The 22,593-nt window shown below is 37.8% G+C and overlaps 1 protein-coding gene and 1 non-coding gene across 2 annotated transcripts; one reads left to right on the top strand and one right to left on the bottom strand.

The window, feature by feature from the left end:
* Window positions 1–738: 738 nt before the first annotated feature.
* TRNAR-ACG lies at window positions 739–811 on the bottom strand. Its single transcript has one exon. It is a non-coding gene; the product is annotated as a tRNA-Arg (tRNA).
* Window positions 812–2,871: 2,060 nt separating this feature from the next.
* LOC755643 (kinesin-like protein KIF17) lies at window positions 2,872–21,878 on the top strand. The gene is made up of 16 exons (XM_030993998.1): window positions 2,872–3,148; window positions 3,776–3,922; window positions 6,987–7,125; window positions 7,770–8,003; window positions 10,279–10,428; window positions 10,837–11,064; window positions 11,662–11,845; window positions 14,121–14,256; window positions 14,694–14,829; window positions 15,385–15,500; window positions 15,918–16,057; window positions 16,434–16,656; window positions 17,467–17,640; window positions 19,061–19,333; window positions 19,922–20,018; window positions 20,663–21,878. Exons 1-16 carry the CDS (start codon window positions 2,924–2,926, stop codon window positions 20,848–20,850), a joined length of 2,790 nt encoding a protein of 929 aa, XP_030849858.1. The 5' UTR covers window positions 2,872–2,923; the 3' UTR covers window positions 20,851–21,878.
* The last annotated feature ends 715 nt before the right edge of the window (window positions 21,879–22,593 follow it).

Below are 22,593 nucleotides of genomic sequence, written 5' to 3'. Positions count from 1 at the left end.
ATGAATGAATAATAAAAGTGGCTAGATCTAAGTATTAAGTAACTGACATTACGAAGTGAAATGTACAGAAATGGTAGAATTGTATCATCATAAATAAAAGCCAAACGGTTTTTGCCTGGGGGCAGTATCCAGAAGGTTCATTCAAATCAAAGCAGCAATGAGAAGAAGTTTACAAGCAATATTTGATATATTTCATTTAAATCTTAAAAAAACTTATGGTGGACAATATTGTAAAGGCTAATATTCGAGAATGGTGAGTGCTAAAAGGCTTTGGGAACAAACTTCCTTTAGATGCTGTTTGTAAGTATCGGCTTGTCTTTTTCAAGACTACACCAACAGTCTTTTTCAGGACTACACACCCTCAAGAAAGATTACCGAGAGTCCTTTTCAGGACTCCTGAGCAATCCTCCCTCTCTCACACATGGTACACCCGCAAGCCTATTGTCAAATAATGTCAGACAGTCAACCAATTCAAAACTTTAGACGAGTAACTTACTCTGTTCACATTGATGTATATTTCCTATGTATTGTAATTGTAGGTTTATTATGTATGTTTTTGTTTTGTTTAATATAGATAGCGTTTAGAGACTTCAGTGCAGGGTAAGCGCTTTATAAGCACCGTTTTTAGTATTATTATTTGTAAAATACTTTGTGTTAGATCTGAGACAAAAGGGAACAAAAATTGCTGTAAGTAATCTTTGAATTATTTTATGAGAGAGATGAAAAAGATAAAAAATTCGACCTTGCCAGGACTCGAACCTGGAATCCCCTGATTCGTAGTCAGATGCCTTATCCATTGGGCCACAAGGCCGATCTGTATGAGGGTGGAAAATTAAATTATTTATTTTAATTATTAAGAATTTTACACATTGTTATTCTTGTTTAATCCATGGCCAAGATAAATCTGAAATTATAATGAAATTCATTGCATTTCACTACTTGCTAAAAAGCTATAAACATTGATTTATACAAAAACGATATGATCAGACGGAGATTGACGTCATTGAATTTCGCTGGTTCCAACAAATAGCAGTACCGCGCTGGTGCACCGATTTCCCGTGTAGAAATATGTAGAATGAAGAGTGAGATGGATGGAGCGAAACATTAAACTTGGATGTTTTGCTTGTCACCGTGTACCGGTGTTTACTGAATTGTGGTTTGTTTACAACTACAAGATCACCAAGCCGTGAAAATGAATAATTCTTGAAATATTTCGTAAATAACGATTCAGGCGTGTCGTTTACAGCGAGTTATGAGTTCTTGCTGTACAAGAAATCTACTTTCTGACCAAGCGCAAGGTAACGTACGGCAACGTTTTTTTTCTTCTTTTCAGTCAGTGCTGTGGTAGCTTACATGCGCGGCCCCTTTGCGCCCCCGGTGCGCCGGGTTAACGTTCTGGCAGTGGCACTGCCATGTCTCTGCGCTGTGGCTGTATTGCTAATTGCTATGTAATTTCTGAATTTTGTGCAGTGTTTACAGATATGAATATGACGGCATTTCCCAGTGTTTTTAGAGTAGATATTGCTTGTTGAGTGAGTGAATGGTGTTGTGCCTGGCTGGCTAGGCTTGTGACATGTGTTGTGTGTCCATATTTTCAAATGTTGTGTCCTTGATTATTTGATTGACCATCGAATGATCGATGATCGTGTGATGATGGAATTTACTCTGGAATTGTAGTCTAGATCTAGATCTAGGCTTGACCGAATTTTTCTGTCTCTTTCGTTCGTTAGCCTCTGATTTGGGTAGGTTGGCTCTCTCTAAAGAACGAGATCGAGAGAGCCGACCTACCCAAATCAGAGGCTAACGAACGAAAGAGACAGACAAATTTGGTCTAGGTCTAGATCTAGGCTTAGACCTAATTGAAATTCAAAAAACTAAAAAGAAAGCTGTTTCCTTTCATCAATCATCATTATCAAGACATCATTCATTCATCGTCTGAACCCCCTGAAGAAGAACTGTTTTAGAAAGGGGATAAGTCACATTGAAACTTGTGCAAACTTATCATTTCAAATGTACCTGGCATGGCAGTAGTCTATCATCAATATTGAATCCTTTGACACTTTTTAAAGTAGCCCAAATGCTTCAATAATTAAATATAGATCAATATAGGCCATGATCACACAACCTTCACCTGTGTCTCATCATGGACCAAAGAAGGAGAAGAGGAAGAGGACAAAGTAGGAGGAGGAAAAGAGGGGGAAAAAAGGAGAAGGGGGAGGAGGAGGAGAAGAAGAAGAAGAAGAAGAAGAAGAAGAAGAAGAAGAAGAAGAAGAAGAAGAAGAAAGAGGAGGAGGAGGAGAGAAAGAAGAAGAAGGAGGAGGAGAAGAGAAAGAAGGAGAGGAAGAAGGAGGAGAGGAAAAAGAAGGAGCAGGAGAAGTAGGTGAAGAATGAGAGGAAAAGAAAGAGAAGAAGAAGATGCGATTTTATGGGTCAACCAAGTTCAACAAGCTCATTTCAGATGCTCAAAGTTTCATGTAAAATTTGCCATACATGTACATGTACATACCATCTTTGAAACCCCCAAATAAGCATTAATGGTCATTGATATTGAATCTATATCTGTGTGCACCCATGCAAAGGCGACTAGCTAGAATGCTCCCCAAAAGTGTGCACTTTAATGTGCAGATTAGAAAATGAATCCAATAACCAGGTTGATAATAATACTGTAAGTGCTTTGATCAGGTAATGGTAAACTGCTTTGATCAGGTAATGGTAATCTGCTTTAAATAAGAAAAAGGTATTATTGTTGTTGTTATTATTATTATTATTTTTATCATTATTTTGTCATTATCATTATGGTTGTATTGTTATTATTATTTGTATTATTATTATTATTTATACCATTAATATCATTATTATAAATATTATATACTTATTTATATGTCCATGTACCTTTTACACTCGCAGTACACCCTAATCCAAGATGGCTGAAGCGGTCAAGGTTATCGTGAGATGTCGCCCTCTTAACGGGAGAGAGAAGAGTCTCAAATGCAAGACATGCGTCAAGATGGACGGCAAGCGCGGATACTGCGAGATCCTCAAACCGAACTCCAAGGATCCTTCCAAGTCGTTCACGTTTGATGGGGCGTACTTTGTCGACTCAACGACGGAACAGATCTACGGTGATATAGCCTATCCGCTGGTCGATGTAAGGATTATTTTTTAAATGGTGTAGTTTGCTTAGTGGATCTAGTGGAGGTGGTTATTTTACCAGACTGCTAAGAAAGCATGCATGTATATGACTAGTAAGCAACCAGAGGGCCAACAGCTTTAAAGTAGTTTATAATTTCTACTTTCCAACTCGGTCAAAGATGCTACACGGACACCCAGTGAATGACTTGAATAACTACCAAAACAAAAATTGTGTATTGGTAGTTCCATGTTGTACGTAGTTCAAATATTAAGTACCGGTATGTTAAAAAAATTTGCTAGTTAAAATACAAGCTTAAAGGTAATACATGTTTTGGTAATATTTCAACAGGATTGGATTATGAAATTTAAAATTTGCATTACCATTGTGAAATCTAGTGTTAGAAAAAGCAACTTTGACAGAATTGAGGAATTAAAATATCAGTGTATTGGCTATACAATGGTAGCTGTGACCATGAAAATCTCGGAATATGCAGTTTTGATATATAATTTTCAAACGGGAATAGAAATTGGTTGATTTTCATCAAGAAACATTGTTTTGAATCAATCTTGAGAGGGAGATATACGGCAAAGAGTTTATTATTCACAATTTCATCACTTTAGACTTGATTTCTTTTGTTTGCAGGGTGTGTTGGAAGGCTACAATGGAACTATCTTTGCTTATGGGCAGACTGGATGTGGAAAGTCATTCAGTATGCAGGGCATCACAGACCCTGCCACACAGAGGGGTATTATACCCAGAGCATTTGAGCACATCTTTGAGAACATTCAGGTAATTTTCTGTCCCTTTCTGTCTGTCAACTTGTGTCTAACTATGGACATATATTCAGTAGCAGTACATATATGTAAGGACCCTGCCACACAGAGGGGTGTTATATTATACCCAGAGCATTCGAGCACATCTTTCCTATCGTGCACAATTTTTATTGTAAAAGTATTGATAAAGCATGCTTAAGATGCAAGTATGTATGCCTCTAGCGTGTTAAAAGTGAGGATGCAATATATTGCAAATTGGTTGTCATGGCAAGGACACTATTTTACCCTGTCATGACAATCATTCAGAACCTAAACAATATACCAGAAGCATGGGTAGAAAGTGCAAAAATGTCCTCACACACTGCATCAATTTTCTGTGCATGACCCTATTGTCTTTTTATGCCAGAAATTTAAAAAAGGAAAATGAGCTTATTATATCCCTAAATTTGCATACATTGAGAGGTTCTGAATCACTACTTTCTCAACTTTTTGACAAAGTCTGTACACATAGATATTGTTTCTTAGAGACATAAAAACTGTAAACTGTTGTAACCATTGCAATTCAGTCTTTGGACTGCGAGAATGAATAACTATCAATAAAATCCTTCAATCAAAAAAATAAAAAACAATATAATACATTTTAGTAGAACCATGTAGCAATAACATTAAAACAAGTCTGTTGCCGATTTGAAGAACAACTTGTGATTGATTTTAGCCTTGAAATAAATCATGTACCATATTAAACTGCACTGATGTGATCAGTGTCACACAGTGTCTGCTCTTTTCAAAACCAGTTTGGCATCAGTTTGACATTTCCCCTGTAAGTCACAAGGTAGAAAATGCTCTTGACAAGTTCTGTTCATTTTTTTCCTGTTTGAGTTCTTCCACATGCAGAGCATAGTCATTAATGCACTCATAAACATTAATAATTTATATACTAAGTAAATTAATTAGCCCGTATTTTCTGTTTGAATTCATCTACATGCAGTGCATTAATCACTAATGCATTCCTGAACACTAATAATTTATATAATAAATATATTCATTAGCCCGTATTTTCTGTTTGAGTTCATCTACATGCAGTGCATTAATCACTAATGCATTCCTGAACATGAAATATTTATATACTATATAAGTATATTAGCTGGCCTGCATAAAAGGTATTAAACAAATTCCCCTTGAAATATATTCTGCAACTTGTATTTACAATGCAATGTTGTCTGACGATTAGGGGGGGGGGGGGCGTTAAAGTGTGTGGTAATCAATACTCTTTATTGATTCTATAGCACTAATCAATGACTTTAAAGACAGGCACAATACATACTAGGGACTAATCTCTGTATTGTTAAATGCATGAAGGAGCGGCCTAGAGCTTACATTGTACATGTAGCAGTCTAAACGAATACCTTTCCCAATTGACCTGTAAAATGCTACTAAACCGACATTTTGAAGTGTACGGGGGACCCTGTTTCATAAAACTTGTTATCAATAACAAGTTACAAAGTCAGTTACAAGCTACTGAAATCGTGGCATTTGATTGGCTGAGAGCAAATTTGTCAGAGAAATCTAGCATGCTAGCATAAAGATGGAATGTTTCAACCATATATGTTATGCCTTCAAATGGTTAATTATTGTTCTGTATTAATTTTAAATGTATCTAATATTTCAAAATTGAAAAGCAGATAGGATTAAAATGCATAGGTTACACAACTGTGACCTGTCCTAAATGTATGTACTGTACATGTAGATTGGTGCTCTCCATCCCATAGCCATGCAACTGATCTCATTACAGCCCAATGTACATTCCAGACACTGCGTTAATCAAACTTCCTGTTTTTTGTGAAACTGATTATTAGACATATCATTTCTGCAAAAGTAGGAATAAACATGTTCCTGGCAGATCACCTATTGATCAGGTGATAAAGCCTCTCTGTTACCACTATGACATGCCATATACATGTATGTTAAAAGTCTCTCAACAGAATTTTTAAAAGTTTTGTTTTTGGGTCCATATTTGATGAACTGTCTCATATAGCATCAGATGGAATGTTATGGGGGGGGGGTGGGTATATGACATCCTCTTTCACACCATTAGACAAATTTTGCCATGAATTGTTTTGCAATGTTTGGGCTCCCAACACTTTAGAGGTGCTTTAAAGAAGGAATTTGCATACACAAAGCACCCTGATAGCATGATGTACTGTACACATGTACACATGGTATGTATTCATATATGTAAATATGACATGTATTTATATGATATATGTGCAGTACATATGTGACATGTATTTATATGATATACTGTATGTGCAGTACATATGACATGTATTCATATGATATGCATGTATGTGCAGTACATATGACATGAACATATGACATGAACATATGACATGAACATATGACATGTATTTGTATCAGGCGCGGATCCAGGATTTCTTAGGGGAGGGGGCCCAACTTTTTTTTTTTTTTGCTCCCGAAAATTTGAAAATCGCGCCGGCCGAAAAGTCGCTCAGTGGGGGGGGGGGGGGGGGGGTACAGAGCACAATTTTTTTTTTTTTTTTTTTTTGCTCCCGAAAATTTGAAAAACGCGCCGGCCAAAAAAAAAAAAATCGCTCAGTGGGGGGGGGGGGGGGGGGGGGGGGGGGGGGGGGGGGTAGTGAGCACTTTTTTTTTTTTTGATCCTCAAAAAAATTTCAATTTGCACCCCCCCCCCCTTAAGCGCCAGGGGGGGGGGGGGCCCAACCCCCCAAAATCGTAAAAATCACGTGATTTTACATGATTTTTTTCTCAAGGGGGGGGGGGGGGGCCCGGGCCCCCCCCTGGATCCGCCACTGATTTGTATGATACATTTGACACGAACATACATTATGACATGCATTTATCTGATATATGTGCAGTACATATGGCAGGCATTCATATGATATAATATGTGCAGTACATATGACATGAACATATGACATGTGTTCATTTGTTATCATATCTACATGTACATATTAATTACTACATATGTCATATCTACATTATACATTGATGTATGACAGGTATTCATACATGTGTGACATTGATATCATGTTTTACAGGTTGCAGAGGGCTTGAAGTACTTGGTGCGGGCCTCCTATCTAGAGATCTACAATGAAGAGATTCGTGATCTTCTGGGAAAGGACGCCAAGGCTCGTCTGGAACTCAAAGAACATCCAGATAAGGGTGTCTATGTCAAAGGTCAGATCATTATTAATATGATGGTGATGATGAGATGATGATTGTGGTCATGGTTATAATGATAATGGTGATGATGTTGATAGTGGTAGTGGTGTTGGTGGTGATGATAATATTGTCAATGTTATGATGGTGATGATGATTATGGTTGTAATGATGATGTTAGTGGTGGTGATTATGGTGATGATTATGGTGATGATGATCATGCAAATGGTGGGGATGATGATGGTGGTGGAGATTATGGTCATGGTGGTGATGATTATGATGATGATGATGATGATGACGACGACGATGACGACAACGATGATGATGATGATGATGATGATGATGATGATGATGATGAAGATGATGGTAGATGATGATGATGATGATAATGATGAAGATGATGGTGATGATGATGATGATGATGGTGCTGGTGGTGCTGATGATGTTGATTGTGTTCAGGGTGATGATGATGCTTGTGGTAGTGAGGATGATGGTATGTTCATGAAGCTAAAAACATTATTTGACATGATGTGCTTTTTGCCTTCAGACAAAACAGAGATATCATAACCTGATTTTAACAAAGCTAACATGCTACTTTTTAATGTAGAAAGCTTCTTCTTATCAATAAAGTTAACATTTATTTTCCTGTTTTTTTTTTATAGAACTGACCATGCATATCGTGCACAACAGGCGTGAGTGTGAACAGATCATGGAGCTTGGGTGGAAGAACCGTTCCACGGGTGCTACATTGATGAATGCAGACTCGTCGCGTTCACATTCCATCTTCACCATCCATATAGAGATGTGCGAGGTGGACGATACCGGAGAGGATCACATCCGAGCCGGCAAACTCAATCTGGTAGATTTGGCCGGTAGCGAGAGGCAGGGCAAAACAGGTATGTTGATAGTATTGAAAGTAATGATGGTAAGCCTGAGTCATTACGGTTTTTGTGCTAAACGGTTAACCGTTAAAAGTATACGGGCGGTTTCGTTTAACCGTTTAATAATAATCTGAAAAAGTGAAAATACAGTATTTGTAATAGTGCTGTAGCTCGGAACCCTGCTGGTCTTCGGACTGTCGGGCTGAGCATTCCCAGCCCGGACTATAAGGCACAAATTGGGTCATCCTGATAAACAGAGACCAGTAATAAACAACATAAAACATGTCTTATTATTCCTCATCTGAATTTGATATCATGATTAACCTTGCAAAGTTACTCTGTGAAGCTAGCTGATCTGTGATGTGTTTATATATGCCTTTGCAATGCAATGTTTGCACATGGTCAGGGAGAGAGCTCCCTGCATGTATCATTGCCATATGAAATTATGTGGAAGTGTGTATCACACACACCCAAGACACACCCTGCAATGAGCTGATCCAAGTTAGTGACCAATCAGGAAGGTTCTCTAGCTATGTGGGTGGAGTTTGATACCAGCATAAATTACAGGTTGGTGACCGCGCGTGCTTTCACCGTACCCAGTTCAGTGGGAGGTCAAGAAGCCACGCCCACATGTGTGCATGTGACAAGCATGAGCTCTCCATCTGTGTGTATGTACAGTGTATTTGGGCGCCGGAGGTTTGTGTGTACATGTGTGTGTGACTGAGAGAGCATGCATGGGCTAGCATGTCTCTGCATGTCCCTGCATGGACGAGGCAGGGACATGAGTGAAGATAGAAAGGGTGGCTGTGTTAATCGGCTGAATTGAAGAATGATCAAAAACTTAAATTACTCACAATATCCAAGACTTTGTTGATTGATAACTTCAATTATTATTGTTATCAATATTTTTGTATTTTATCTATATATGAACATTATTTTAGGGGGCGAGTCGGCAAGGGATGGATATTAATATTGAGAGAGAGAGAGAGAGAGAGAGAGAGACTCGGGGGAGAAGGGATGTGAGAGGAACTGACCATCGAATGTGTAAACATTTAGAAAGTTGTGAGCTGAGAGTGCAGTAATAAGAAAAGGTACATGAGCGATGAACACATTGCAGAGAGAAGGGAATAAAGAGGGTGAGAAAAGAGAGAAGGGGGCTGGTTGTTTTATTGTTTACAAATTCATTCATGGGGATTACTGCTGCCAGAAAGCTGGCGCGCAGCGGCCAGGGTGTAACATTACACTGTGATTTCTTTGGTTATCTTTATCATCGGCTATTAGCACATTCCAAAATGTATGCAAATAACGGTTAACCGGAGCGAGAAATGCTAAACGGTTTTGATGAATGCGGTCGGATAACCGTCGGTTAAACGGTTTGACTCAGGCCTAAATGATGGTAAGGATGATGATGATGATGGCTGTGATAGTGATGATGGTGATGATGATGATGATAATAATGACGATGATGGTGATTATGATGGTGATGATGGTGATGATGATAATAATGACGATGATGGTGATTATGATGGTGATGATGGTGATGATAGTGATGATGATGATGATGATGATGATGATGATAATGACAATGATGGTGATTATGGTGATGATGGGGATGATGATGATGATGATAATAATGATGATGATGGTGATGATGATGCTAGAGATTTGCAAGGTACACTGTAGATGATTCCAGAGAGGATCGCATCCGAGCTTACAAACTCAATCTGGTCGATTTGGCTGATAGCGAGAGGCAAGCAAAGACAATTATTAAGATAATATTAAAGATGATAATGGTGATGACATCCATAATTATGATAATGACGAGGAAGAGGCGGAGAATGATGAGGATGATGTTTGTGATGATATGACTCTGGAGAGAATAGCATCAGAGCTGTCAAAGTGACCATGGTTGATTTGGCTTGGTAGGGAGAAGCAAGCGAAGACAGGTATGAGAGGTCTACCCATAATCCTTTTCCAAATGCCAAAACATACAGTGTACCAAGTCTAATTTTTAGGGTTGGAAGTTATGTAGCCTTTTGCAAGTCAGATGAAAATAGGGAAAAACGGACACTATATTGTCTCTGCATTTATTATAAACTATATTGTATATTGTTGCAAATCTATAGACTAAATTGTGTTTTATAGATTTAGGCAAAAATCAATCAAATTCTGCTCCGTCTGTGCCCTTTCCTTCCTCCTTTATTTTTTATTTTTTTAACGGGGATGAGGAAATATTTTCCTCACATACACAGATATTATTTATTGACTCTTCTAATTTCTCTTGTTTTAGGTGCAACTGGAGACAGACTCAAGGAAGCGACAAAGATCAACCTGTCGCTCTCTGCCCTGGGAAACGTCATTTCAGCCCTGGTGGATGGCAAGTCTAAACACATCCCCTACCGTGACTCCAAGCTCACACGTCTACTCCAGGACTCCCTCGGTAAGTGTGAACAGTGTCAGTGTAGAGGTGGCGTGGTTCAAGTGGATATGTCACCGAACTGTGGATCACAAGGTCCGTGGTTCGAGTCCCACCCTGGCATTAATGTCCTTTGGCAAGACGTTTGCCACACTGAGATAACGGCTGCCAGAGCTAACGCTAGGGTAATCATTTCCAAAGCTCTTTGGAAGCGCATAGGGACGTTACAATGCGTTATACAAGAACGTAATATTATTATTATTATCTATTAAAGATGAAAAGCGATACTTCCCAAACTGTATGATTAAGAATGGTAAAAAAGAAAGTTGAGTGAAATGTGGGTCTTGTTTAAGGAGAGACCAAAGATACTGTTTTTCCAGTAATCCACTATCAACAATGAAAATTTTGAACACCAATTTCCTTTTTTTTCAGGTGGTAACACCAAGACCCTCATGGTCGCCTGCCTCTCGCCCGCCGACAACAACTATGACGAGACCCTGTCCACGCTCCGGTACGCCAACCGTGCCAAGAACATCAAGAACAAGCCCAAGATCAACGAGGATCCAAAGGACGCCCTCTTGAGGCAGTACCAGGAGGAGATCAAGACGCTCAAGCAGATGCTCATGGGGGAGATCCCCATTCCTGCTGGTGGATTTCCAGGTAGGTTTAAAGCCCCACTGTACTACTTGTAGCTACTTGCTCCCTCTATATAACAAACAGTGCCTAATCGGTGCATGTTGGTTCCCCATGATCCTCTGTTTCTCATGCTAATTGAGAGCTGTCAATGACCTTGCTGGGTGGTTTAATCCCCTCTAGTCAAACTAGGACTGACAGGCTGTAATAGGGGAAACTGTGAAAGTAAAACTTTTGGTTTGTGTTAGGTGGATATGATGATAAAGAGGATAATATATAAAACTGCCAGAGGTTTTCCAGGTAGATTCAATAGGGGAAACTATGAAAATAAAGCTCTTTTTTTTAATATAGTTACAATTTTTTGTTGATTTCTCCTTCAACGTTGTTCAAATTTCCTCAGTAATTTTTCTCAACATCATTTCTCCAAAAATGTTTCCAGAAAAAGAAAAAAAAATTGCTGTTGTTTCTCAAACATTATCAATATCACAAATTGTTTTTTTCCCCCTTGAACTTAAAACAATTGATGTATTTCAGCCGCTTAATCTCTGTATATATCCTGTATTTGTATATTTTTTATTAACCAAGCATTTTTTAAATGAAATTTAAACCCAATTTTTTAACCAGGCATGGAGATGATGGGTGAGTTGTGTTTTAATCTCTGTGTGACGACTATCCAACCTGTACTGCTTCAAAACTATCATTTTCCCCCTCTTCTAATATCTAGATGTCACTCTGTCAGTTTTATAATACAGCCACGCGAAGAACACATTGATAATTTTGGTTCAACTCATTGCAATTTTGGCAAAAAGTAGGATTGATGTTAAAGTTGCTCAAGCATGGGTATATAGTTGTTTGTGAAGTAGGCAACTTGGCGATCACTACATAACACTGAGCCAACGGGTATTACACTCTTGTGCGTACTTCCGTGTGCTGCCCTCTATATACCCACGCTTGAGCAACTTTAAAGCACAGATAATCACTTTATATGGCAGGGACTGCTCATTTCCTGTACTAAATGAGCTGTCCCTGGCCAGAGTTGTTTCTGAAGCTAATACTTGATCCATTGTCATACTGTTTATCATTACATCTTTAAATAGGCTTTACTTGTGTGCATTTTTTCCCCTTTAAAATTGCAAGGATGAAGGTCCAATGCCTTAATGCCTTTAATATGTTTTCCAATACTGTGAGATATGGAGTTGATTTGAGTTACACCAAGCACTTCAGTGTCAAGTAAAGTGCTCATGGAAGAACACTGGTGAAGGGATACTAAGTGTTGGTTTTGACACTAACACAAACAAATATTGTGATGTTTGAAATGACTTTATCCATACTCCATTAATCCAAACATATCTACACTCTTTCTTCAGAAGTAATGACACATTTCTGTTCCAAGGCCAAACATTGGTTTTGAAGTCACTCTTTCCTTATGAATTTACATGTGCACATAATATTCTATCCATTTACCTGCATAGAGATACATATATTCTTAAGGTGAACTTAGTTAAACCTTGGTTAAATTACTCTGATAAATTATGGATCGTGAAGTGTCTGGCACTTTGTAATCTAGACAGCACATAATAGAAATTTACCACACTATATCGATCATTATTATCATCATTGTCGTACTACACTAATATTTATGTTACATACATACATTCCATTTCACTTCATATAAATTTAAACCTAGATTGATGCAAATATCTCCTACTTTTTCATGCGTTCGGCACCTTATTCAAATATGCCAGAAGGCGAAATAGTAATATTTTAAAACTCCCATGTATTTAGCATATTTGTCCATTATTATCACATCACTTCACTATTAACATTTCTGTTACATACATATGTACATGTGTAAAAACCTATGAGTGATATATCTTCATTTTTTTCTTTTGCTGACTTACACTTTTGTGTGAGGTGTACTCTACGTATGTGTGCAAACTTTTGATCGCAACAGATTTAAATTCATATCTCTTTGTGTTTCCTTTGGTTAACAGTTAAACCTATTCTAAAACTATTCTTGTGTGGGTAAAGCTTAGTGATGTGAATACTGCTTGAATTGAGAATATGGTTTTGTAAATTAAATTGGGGTCATAGTTAATGTAATGTCCAGATTTGGTGGTTTTTGTGAATTTCTAAAACAATATTTGCAATTTGAAATGGACATCAATTAGCATAAGCAGATGAAAAAAAGAAAGGGATGGGACAGGGCAGAGGGGTAGGGAGGCAAATGAAATAGAGATAGCAGTTGAAATGTGATATTGATATCAAAGAGAAAAATAGCAGAAGGCATTAAAAAATAATTTTGAAAGAACCAAGATTTGTGAATAAGACATTATGAGAAGGAGAAGATTCATTGAATTGAATGTTTTCAAGGATATCATGGTAATATCAGCTATGATGCAAGAATCCCAGAATCCACCAACAATATCATCAAATTTGCAACACATTATAGAAATTAAGACTTAATTGATAATTGGCTAGCTTTTTAAAGCCCATGAATTTATTTTTCAAACAGTTTGAAAATGTGGCACTTTTGTTTCAATTGTAAAACATATAAACATAAAACCTCTTTAGATTGAACATTGTATGATATGCATGTTCAAATTATTTGCATTCCCTTCCCTTTTTACCCTTTGCGTTGCCAATTTGATGATATTTTTGGTTGCTTCTGTGGATTTTGTAAAGAGCACTTTCGGCAGGTACATGTATTTGCACAACATTACATAAATATAAGCACTGTTAATACTGGTAAATTATTATTTTGTATTTGGTACCCTAGCCTGCCTATTCATTAGAAAACAAGATATTTTTGTCCCCTTTAAAAAGCAAAAACTTGAATTACTATATTTATCTTTGTACCAGCTCCACCAGATGTAGACCTGCAATTGAAAATAGCAGATGAAATTCAATCGCTGCCTACGTATACAACCAGAGCACCAATTACTGATACAAACAAAAACATGCAATAAATGAAAAAGGAAATGAAGCAACAAATATTTTGTATGATGGCATAATTCATTTACTTTCATGATTATGCTTATATTTGAACAATGAAAATGTTATTTTCTCTTTGACACACTCAGCTGGTGCTTTGGGCGGGGCCCTGTCCAAACCCTTGCCCTGCCCCCTCCCCAGTCGGCAGAGGCTGCCCCCGAAGCCACCCCCTCCCAGGAAAGCACCCCAGAAGACACTAATATCATGAAGGAACAACTTCAAAAGGTACTCATCGATCATTGGAATAAAGGAATAATTTATAATAAATATGTGTTTGTCATCATTCATGTATGTTACATGAATATTTATAATAATTTGCCCATGATGAACTCATAATAATATTTTTTGTCAAGACTTTATGTTTCTCTTCAAATGTGAATCAACTTGTAAAGAGGAAATTTTGTTAGGGTTTGTATTCTGACCCTTGTGTAAAGATTAAAAGAAAGAAATAAAAGTTGGAGAATAGCCCCTCAGATCGTTAAAGACATTTTGTTCAATACAGATTCTTTTCCCCTACCATTCTCTACCCTTAAGATTGAATTCAAACACTTTGATGGTTTTTCATGCAATAAGAATTTGATGGCTGTAAAATACACAATGAGTCTTTGGCATCTATATTGGCAAATTTCTCATTGTTCGCTTTCTTCACTTTTTTTCCTTAGGATTATCAAGCCGAGCTTCAGGAGATGAAGGCCATGTATGAGGAGGAACAGGTGTCTAAGGCTAAGCTCCAGCAAGACATGGACCAGCTCAAGTCTTTGTATGATAACAAGCTAGCCCAGGTCTCAGAACAAGGAGGTAATAGAATACACACTTTATATGTATAGAAACCCCTTGTAATAGTTTAGAAACACAAGTTTAATTATATCTCTCTTGTCGTGCGATGATTATCGCTGAATTTTGTATCATTATAGAGCATGTACATTCCTCTTTAAAATGATACCATATTTGTTATCATTTTGCAGCCATGGCATGAACAGTATATCAGAATAAGGGGCAGGGTCAAAAGTGAAAAATATTCTTCTTCTTTCCAAGACACCGAAAATGTGTTTACATCATTTGATATCAATGAGGAAATAATAGATTTTGAATTTCATAGGATCAGGTTTCTTGCCTGTATCTTGTTGATTGACATTTTCATTTTTAGTAGTATTATCATGGTCTTTGACATTAACCATGTCATATTTGTTAACGTTTTGTTTGACATTGTTGATGTCCTTGACAATGACATCATCATTCACCATTATGACATCGTAATTAACCATTATGACATCATAATTAACCACTATGACATCATAATTAACCATTGTGACATCATAATTGACCATGTCATTGTACTTCTCATTGTGACAGGTGAAGCATCACCAACAGAAGCAGGTCAGAAGGTCATCACACTAGAGAGAGTACAACCTCCTCAGGACGGGGAAGCTGCTGCTAAACCAGATGCTTCAGGCAAGCCAGTTGCGCAGGTGAGACTTCACTTCTTCTTTAATGTCAATCTTGAAGGCTGAATATAAGAGGCATTGATCCGCATACCAGTCTGTATTTTTTTTAAATACAATTTTTGTCAGTAAAATGCAACTTTTTGGATTAAAGAATACAATTTTTTTCCAGAGGTTGGCAGGTCTGTGAATAGCAAGTCTTTAGAAGAAAAAAAATTAAGTACAATTTTTCATGCATGAACCATTCTTGAATTTCCCACTTTGATTCAGAATCTATGAAAGTTTCGTGAAAATATTTAAATCAAAATTGACATGAAAAGGGTCATCCTTAACGATTCCTGAAAGTGTTGTGGCTGGAGAATTTGAGATTTTAATGTGAATTAATTGATTGATTGATTGATTGATTCATGAGTTTCACTCTTTCATTTCCATGTGTTGATTCAGGGAGAGCAGGCCCGTGTTGAAGGGGAGCCGGCTGTACCCCCGACCGAGGATGAGGGTCCCTCTGCACCCCGGTCCTCTCCCAAGATGCCCCGTAAGGACCAGGGAGGTGGGTTCTTAGATCAGGAAGAAGCTATGAAGAGGTATGTTTGCTCTCTCTCTCTCTCCTTGCCTCTCTCTTTCTTCCTTTCCTTCTCTCTTTCTTCCTTTCCTTCTCTCTTTCTCCATTTCTTTAAATCATTTTACCCCTACCCCCCCCCCCCCCCCCCCCACTTTTACTGTCTACATTTTTCTTGTTGTCTCCCTTTCCTCTCTGAAAGATAGTGTACATGGTCCGATGAGAGAAACCTAAGCATACATATGACCACATGTTCATATTATAAAATTAACTGATCATCATCTTTAAAATGTTCAGGTTATAAGCCCTCTGTCTCACACTCTCTTTGGTTATAGTTTTGTGTTCTAGGTTTATAACTTGTCTGTCTGATTAATTATAAAAATATCTTGTTGAAATTTCAGGCTACAAGCCCTTGAGCATGAGATGGTCGGAGGAGAGAGAGCTACCGATGAAGGGCTGAAGGAGAAGAGGAGGAAGAAGTTGAAGCACGCTGAGATGAGGAAGCTAACCCTCGCTAAGGCCATCGCTAAGATGGATGATGATGGCATCATGCTAAACATCTATAGCAGTATCGAGGACGAGCTCAAAGCTAAGAATGAGCTTCTCAAGAAGGAACAAGAAAAGGTAGGCATCCACCAACATTTGCCATTCTTGATGTCGCAGGAAAATGAAAATGTTTTGTGTACCTGCTTCAGAGATGCCAACCAGTACAATTAAATCGTATTTAGTATGATAATAAGAGTGGAATACAATAATACGATATCACGTCCTAAAATATCATTTTTGAACAAAATAAAAAAGTTAAAAAAAAAAAATTGACCCATCAAAAGGTCCATAAGGTCTCATAGTCATTTCATGATAATTATTGTTAATGATTTAATATGTAGATAGTAGACAACTTGGTGTAGACCGTAAGGGAATATAGACTAATTGGGTAGTAGATGAAGTGGTTGTTGACCACATTCAGGGACATACATGTACCAGGGGCCTCTGAGAGTGACAATTATTAAAGGCTTATAATCTTTAATAAGGACATTGATGCCTGCCTGGGATTTTCTTTTTAGGTGGTTTGATGCAAAATATTATTCTGTTATTTCCTGATAGAATTATATTCATGAATTATCGATTTAAAGCACTGACTTTTTATGTGCATATAGCTGTTGCTTCTATGAGCAAATCTATTCCTACAGTAAATAAATAGTCTTTGTTGATGCTGATTCTGTTAAAACTTAATAGAAATTTCTGCAATGAACCAATTTTCACCTTGGCTGACAGAGAAGATTGGATGAAATGTATGTAAATGCTCATGCCATAAATACTGAGACAAGATGTGTAACTAGTAAAACCGCTAATTATGAAAGAATGAATCTTCATTTTTGACATATTTTACCGCTGCCGACATTTAAAAATCTTTGCGTTTTGTTTTTCTTGCAGTTGAGGGCAGCAGATTGTGAAATCAGTGACTTGAATGCCGAGTTTGAGTTTGAGCGTATAGACTACCTGGACACGATACGCAAGCAGGAGAAGCAGATTACCATGCTGCAACAGATCCTTGATCGGGTCCAACCGTGTCTGCGAAGAGACTGCAACTATTACAATCTGGATAAGGTAATGTAGATGATGAGAGAGTGAACGAGAGGAGAGAGGAGGGGAGGGGGAGGGGGTGGGGAGGGAGGAAGAAATATTAGGGAGGCACATAAGCACAAAGATAATAACAGATACAGATTCTTGATAGGGTCCAACCATGTCTGCGAAGAGACTACAACTATTACAACTTGGAGAAGGTAATGTAGATGATGATGAGACAGTGAATGGGGGAGAGAAGGGGGAGAGAAGGGGGAGGGGAGAAATAAGAGGGAGGCACCCTGATACAGAGAAATTCAAGCAAGAACTTGAAGGGGGGGGGGAAGAAAGAAAGAATCTTAGGTATGATGACAAGAAGGAAAAAGGAAACAGGTACAATGATGCAAATTCTTAAGTAGATAAGGTTGAATAGAGAAAGGGTGATAGAGATAAGGAATTGGAGGGTAGGGGAGAGGGCAGATAATAACAGATACAGATTCTTGATAGAGTCTAAACGTGTCTTCAAAGAGACTGCAACTATTACAATCTGGATAAGGTAATGTAGATTCAAATTCAAACTTTATTGATTTCAATCCAAACAGATGATGAGAGAGTGAATGTGAAAGAGAAGAGGGGAGGGGGGGGGGGGGGGGGGGAGGAGGAAGAAATATGAGGGAGACACACCCTGATACAGAGAGATTCAAGCAAGGAGTTGAGGGGGGGGGGGGAGAAAGAAAGAAAGAATCTGGATAAGCTATGATGAAAAGAATAGAGAAGGAATGACAGGAACAGGAATACAATGATGCAAATACTTAAGTAGATAAGGTTGAAGAGAGATAGGGAATTGGAGGGTGGGGGGGGGGCAGATAATACCATACAGATTCTTGATAGGGTATACAACCATGTCTACGAAGAGACTGCAACTATTACAACTTGGACAAGGTATGAGGATGCATGAGCTGAGGAAGAAATAGAGAAATGGAGAAGAGTTCATGACAACACATTTACTAATGCTAAACGAGTAGAAACCTCAGTAATCTAGAAAACATGTAGGAAATCAACCAGAGGGTGGATGATTGAAAATCGAGATATAAAGAAATATCCAAAATAGGGGAAACTAAGAGAGGAGGATGTTGATGGATGAGTTTGAGTTTGAGTTTATTAGTTTCTCATTCAAATACAATACAGCTAACAAAATACACATAAAAGACATTGTTTCATAATTTAAAAAAATTATTATAGTAATTTATTAATTAATCAGACTACAAAGTTACATATCATCAAATTTGCTTGATTTTTATTATCATTTAAAGGAAACCCAGACAAGAGAAGCGCAAAACTGTGAAATGTGCAGGAACCTAAAGACATTTACTAATTAAAGAGAAGAAAGAAAGAAAGAGATATTCTTTGAAAGAGAGAGCAATGAGTGCAAAGTATTACCTCATATTTTTTTTTTTGTCATCAGATAAAAGGAGAATGCTCTTGGGATGAGGAAGAGGGCCGCTGGAAGCTCCCCGATCTGGTCGTCGTGCGAGAGAAACTCCCCACCACCACACACCCGGGGGGCGCCAGCATGCCAGGAGGCATCATGCCCGGAGGTCGCCAACCTTTGACCCAGAGAGGTCAACCCGAAAGGTCAATGCCAAATAACAACCGACCTCAGGCCAATGGGTACCCTAATGCCAACGGGATCGGTCCTAGTGCATATGACGAACCGGAGGAGGATCGTTATCTACAGGTAATGATGCTGTTAAGCGACGCATTTTTCTTTCCATTGCTGCTTCGCACCTAGGGGGTGATATTCTGAAAATTATTTTTATCTGTTCTAAAGAGTGATATTGTTGCTGTCATAACTTTATCATATATATTGTTGTAACGAATCAAATTGTGATGCTTTGTTATGACTGTAGCGGTGTACGTTTAAGACTTCTGCACAAATACCCAACAAAGGTTGCAATATAATTTTGTTGTGATAATTAAAAACCCTTTCTTTACAAAACGTACTAATTGTATTTCAGAAGACTACCTGAGGAGATAAATGCTACAATTGTACTGTGATAAAGATTTCCTTTACTTTTTCTCCTTCGCCATTAAATTAGCATTTTTTTAATGATTTATTTCAATCCAGAGTTTAATCTACATTAATATTATTATTATTATATAAAAGGGTGCTTTTTAAATAAAATGTTATGATTTTATATTTTTGAAGTTCATAGATATATGGCATAATATGTGCTGTATGAATGAGATCTTGATGCTATACTCATGTTCTTATACAAAGTTTAAAACTTAAATGTTTTTCTCTCTTTTTTTAATTTACCAACAGAAATTGAACCAGTCCAATCATGACTCTGCAATAGATTATTTCAAACCTAAGAGGGCTAACAAGCTACTGAACAACTCTGATTCTAACAGGACTTTAAGTAAGTTTTTAATTTACCTTTTGTCTTACTCTGCCTATGTATAGAGATGCATTAACGTGGGTACCGTATGTGCCATTTTCACAAGCCTTATTTGGCTTTTTACATGCAAAATCCTTTTCCTTATCATTTTATTTTCATTTCTTTTAAATTTTGATGTGCATTTGTACCTGACTCTATAAGTAATCTACTTGATTTTGTATACCGTAGTCAGTCTTTTTTTAAACTCTGTTTTATAGTTTATTTCTATTTTTTGGGATTTTGTTTCATTATTCTGCCTGTACATACATTGTATAATTTTTGCTTTTTAAAATAAAGTTTCTTGAATTGAAAATTTGATTTTGAAGAATTATTGCTACTTTACCTTGATTAACATCGATGGAAAGCGTTTTTGCTGATTAACGTTTTTTTTTGTATGAACAGATGCAAATTTTAGAACAAACTGACCAATATACAATATTCACTGAACCCCTTGGTAGAACAGCTGTGCTGCAATGGCACAGCTGAGCAGGGCGATCCATCAAATGTTATTTTCTCATGTTAACATGTATATTGTTATTTATATGTTTTTATATAAAATAAAATAAAATTGAATTAAATGCTTGCAATGGTGTGTAACCCCACCTTTCTGTACGTTCATTTCACAGCCGCAGACCTTCCGATGCGTGGCCCCTCCCCCAATTTCCTCACCAACACTGACATGGCCGCCGCGTCCGTCCACGGCCAGCTGGGCCCGGCTGACGTCCCCATGAGACGCCCCATGCGACTAGAGGCCCTCCCCACGGGCAAGCCCAAGAAGGGCAAGAAGAAGCACAACACACTGGAACCGCTTTAAGAAGGCAGACAGGGCGCCGCACTTGCACCCTAGATGTTCTGGGGCAACTTTGGGGGTTGGTGGGGCAAGTGGACTGAGTGTTTTGCTGAGAGCAGAGAGGATTTGCGGCTGAATTAGATTCATTTGAATGAATTACTAGTACATGTGCATGTAGATTTTAATGATAGGATTATTTCTATGTGTATACTGTATTTTCCCTTTGCTGTCAACACAATTGTCTGTTTAATAGTTGTACCCTGTGCCCACCATGTATACACCATGTGTGCACCATGAGTGCACCATCTATGTCCCCATTGTGCACCATGAGTGCACCACAATTATGACAACCATGAATATATCTCATGTGTATCATGTGTGCATCATGCATACGTCATATGTGTACCATTCATACACCGTGTATACATCATGAGTGTACAATGCATACACCATGACGTTACCCTTTGTGCTCTAAGGTTACATCACATAAGCACCACAAGTGCACCAGGTAGTCTAGACCTCATTTTTGTTTCCGTCAGCCAGTGGAACATGCTATGACTTTTAATTTGTACTAATTGAGAAAACAAAAACAAAATTACAGATACTGAAAAAGCCATGTGATTGGTTGTTCGCTGGTTGTAAACTTCTTTACACCATAAATTTGAAAATTGATTCAACCCCATTCTCTCATAGCTGTCTAGATGCCGTCTACGACAGTCCGACAAACAACGCTTTTTGCATACCAATCGAAAGTACTCATTAAAGGTACACAAATGTTCACATTGATTGTGTAAAGGTAGTTTTCAACCAAAATTACAGATAGTTTTCCCTAAGTCACGTAGTTAGTAGTTCAAGTGGGCTGCAAAATTGCCAACAGAAATTTGTAGAAGAGTGCATCTTTGAACGACTACTAAAGCAGTGCACTTTAGCAAGGTGGCATGACTTGAATTCAGCCTAATCCTAGCAATCGTTGTGTTTTTGTATTATAAATTCTCGTCTAACAGAACTTGAGCGTCTTTCTTTTACTTTTATCAAGCAGTTGACAATAGGTATTCATTCGAGTTCAAAAGATAAAGAAATTCTATGGATATTATTAGATGTATGTACATAAAAAGTATTGTTACTTCTTTCTTTCATGTATTTATTAGATGTCTCCCGAAGCATTCCTCTTCCGTTTTAAGGATAATTACTGTTACAGTAATTATCATATCATTATCATATCATATCATATTTGTCACTAGTGTTGTATATAGCCACAGAATATGTCGTCGGCATGAGTATTTTGTCTTAACGGTGATGCATGTAATCAGCAGATATAACTGCATGCTTTCTAGTGTTCCCGATGCCAAAGGAATATATATATTTATATTTAGTCAATATTTAATAATAGGATCACTGTTGCACTTTTGGCCTATGAGAATGGCTAATGCTAACGGAACAGCGGAACTGTCTCCGAAGATGGATTTTTCCGGGTATCCTCATCTTTTCAGTTCTGTAAAAAAATATCCTGACTTATCTAGCGATAACAATGATATATTCTCACAAAATTACAGATGCGTGTGTGTATTGGGTTTTTACAGACGTGTATCAATCAGATATGATTATTTACGTCTGGGACCGACCTTTAAACGTCACCATCCGAAAGACGTGACTCAGTTTCGAACCTGCGTCCTCGGCTGAATCAGTTTGTAACTTCCACTTTTTAGCTGGATTACAGGCGCACGCCACAACGCCTAGATGCAAAAGCTTGCTGCGCTTCTGATTATT

Source organism: Strongylocentrotus purpuratus, unplaced genomic scaffold (genome assembly GCF_000002235.5).
Source record: "Strongylocentrotus purpuratus isolate Spur 01 unplaced genomic scaffold, Spur_5.0 spur5_scaffold_20, whole genome shotgun sequence".
Classification (NCBI taxonomy): Eukaryota; Metazoa; Echinodermata; class Echinoidea; order Camarodonta; family Strongylocentrotidae; genus Strongylocentrotus; species Strongylocentrotus purpuratus.
Note: the sequence above shows the minus strand (reverse complement) of the source record. Positions and strands in the feature narration are given on the sequence as shown.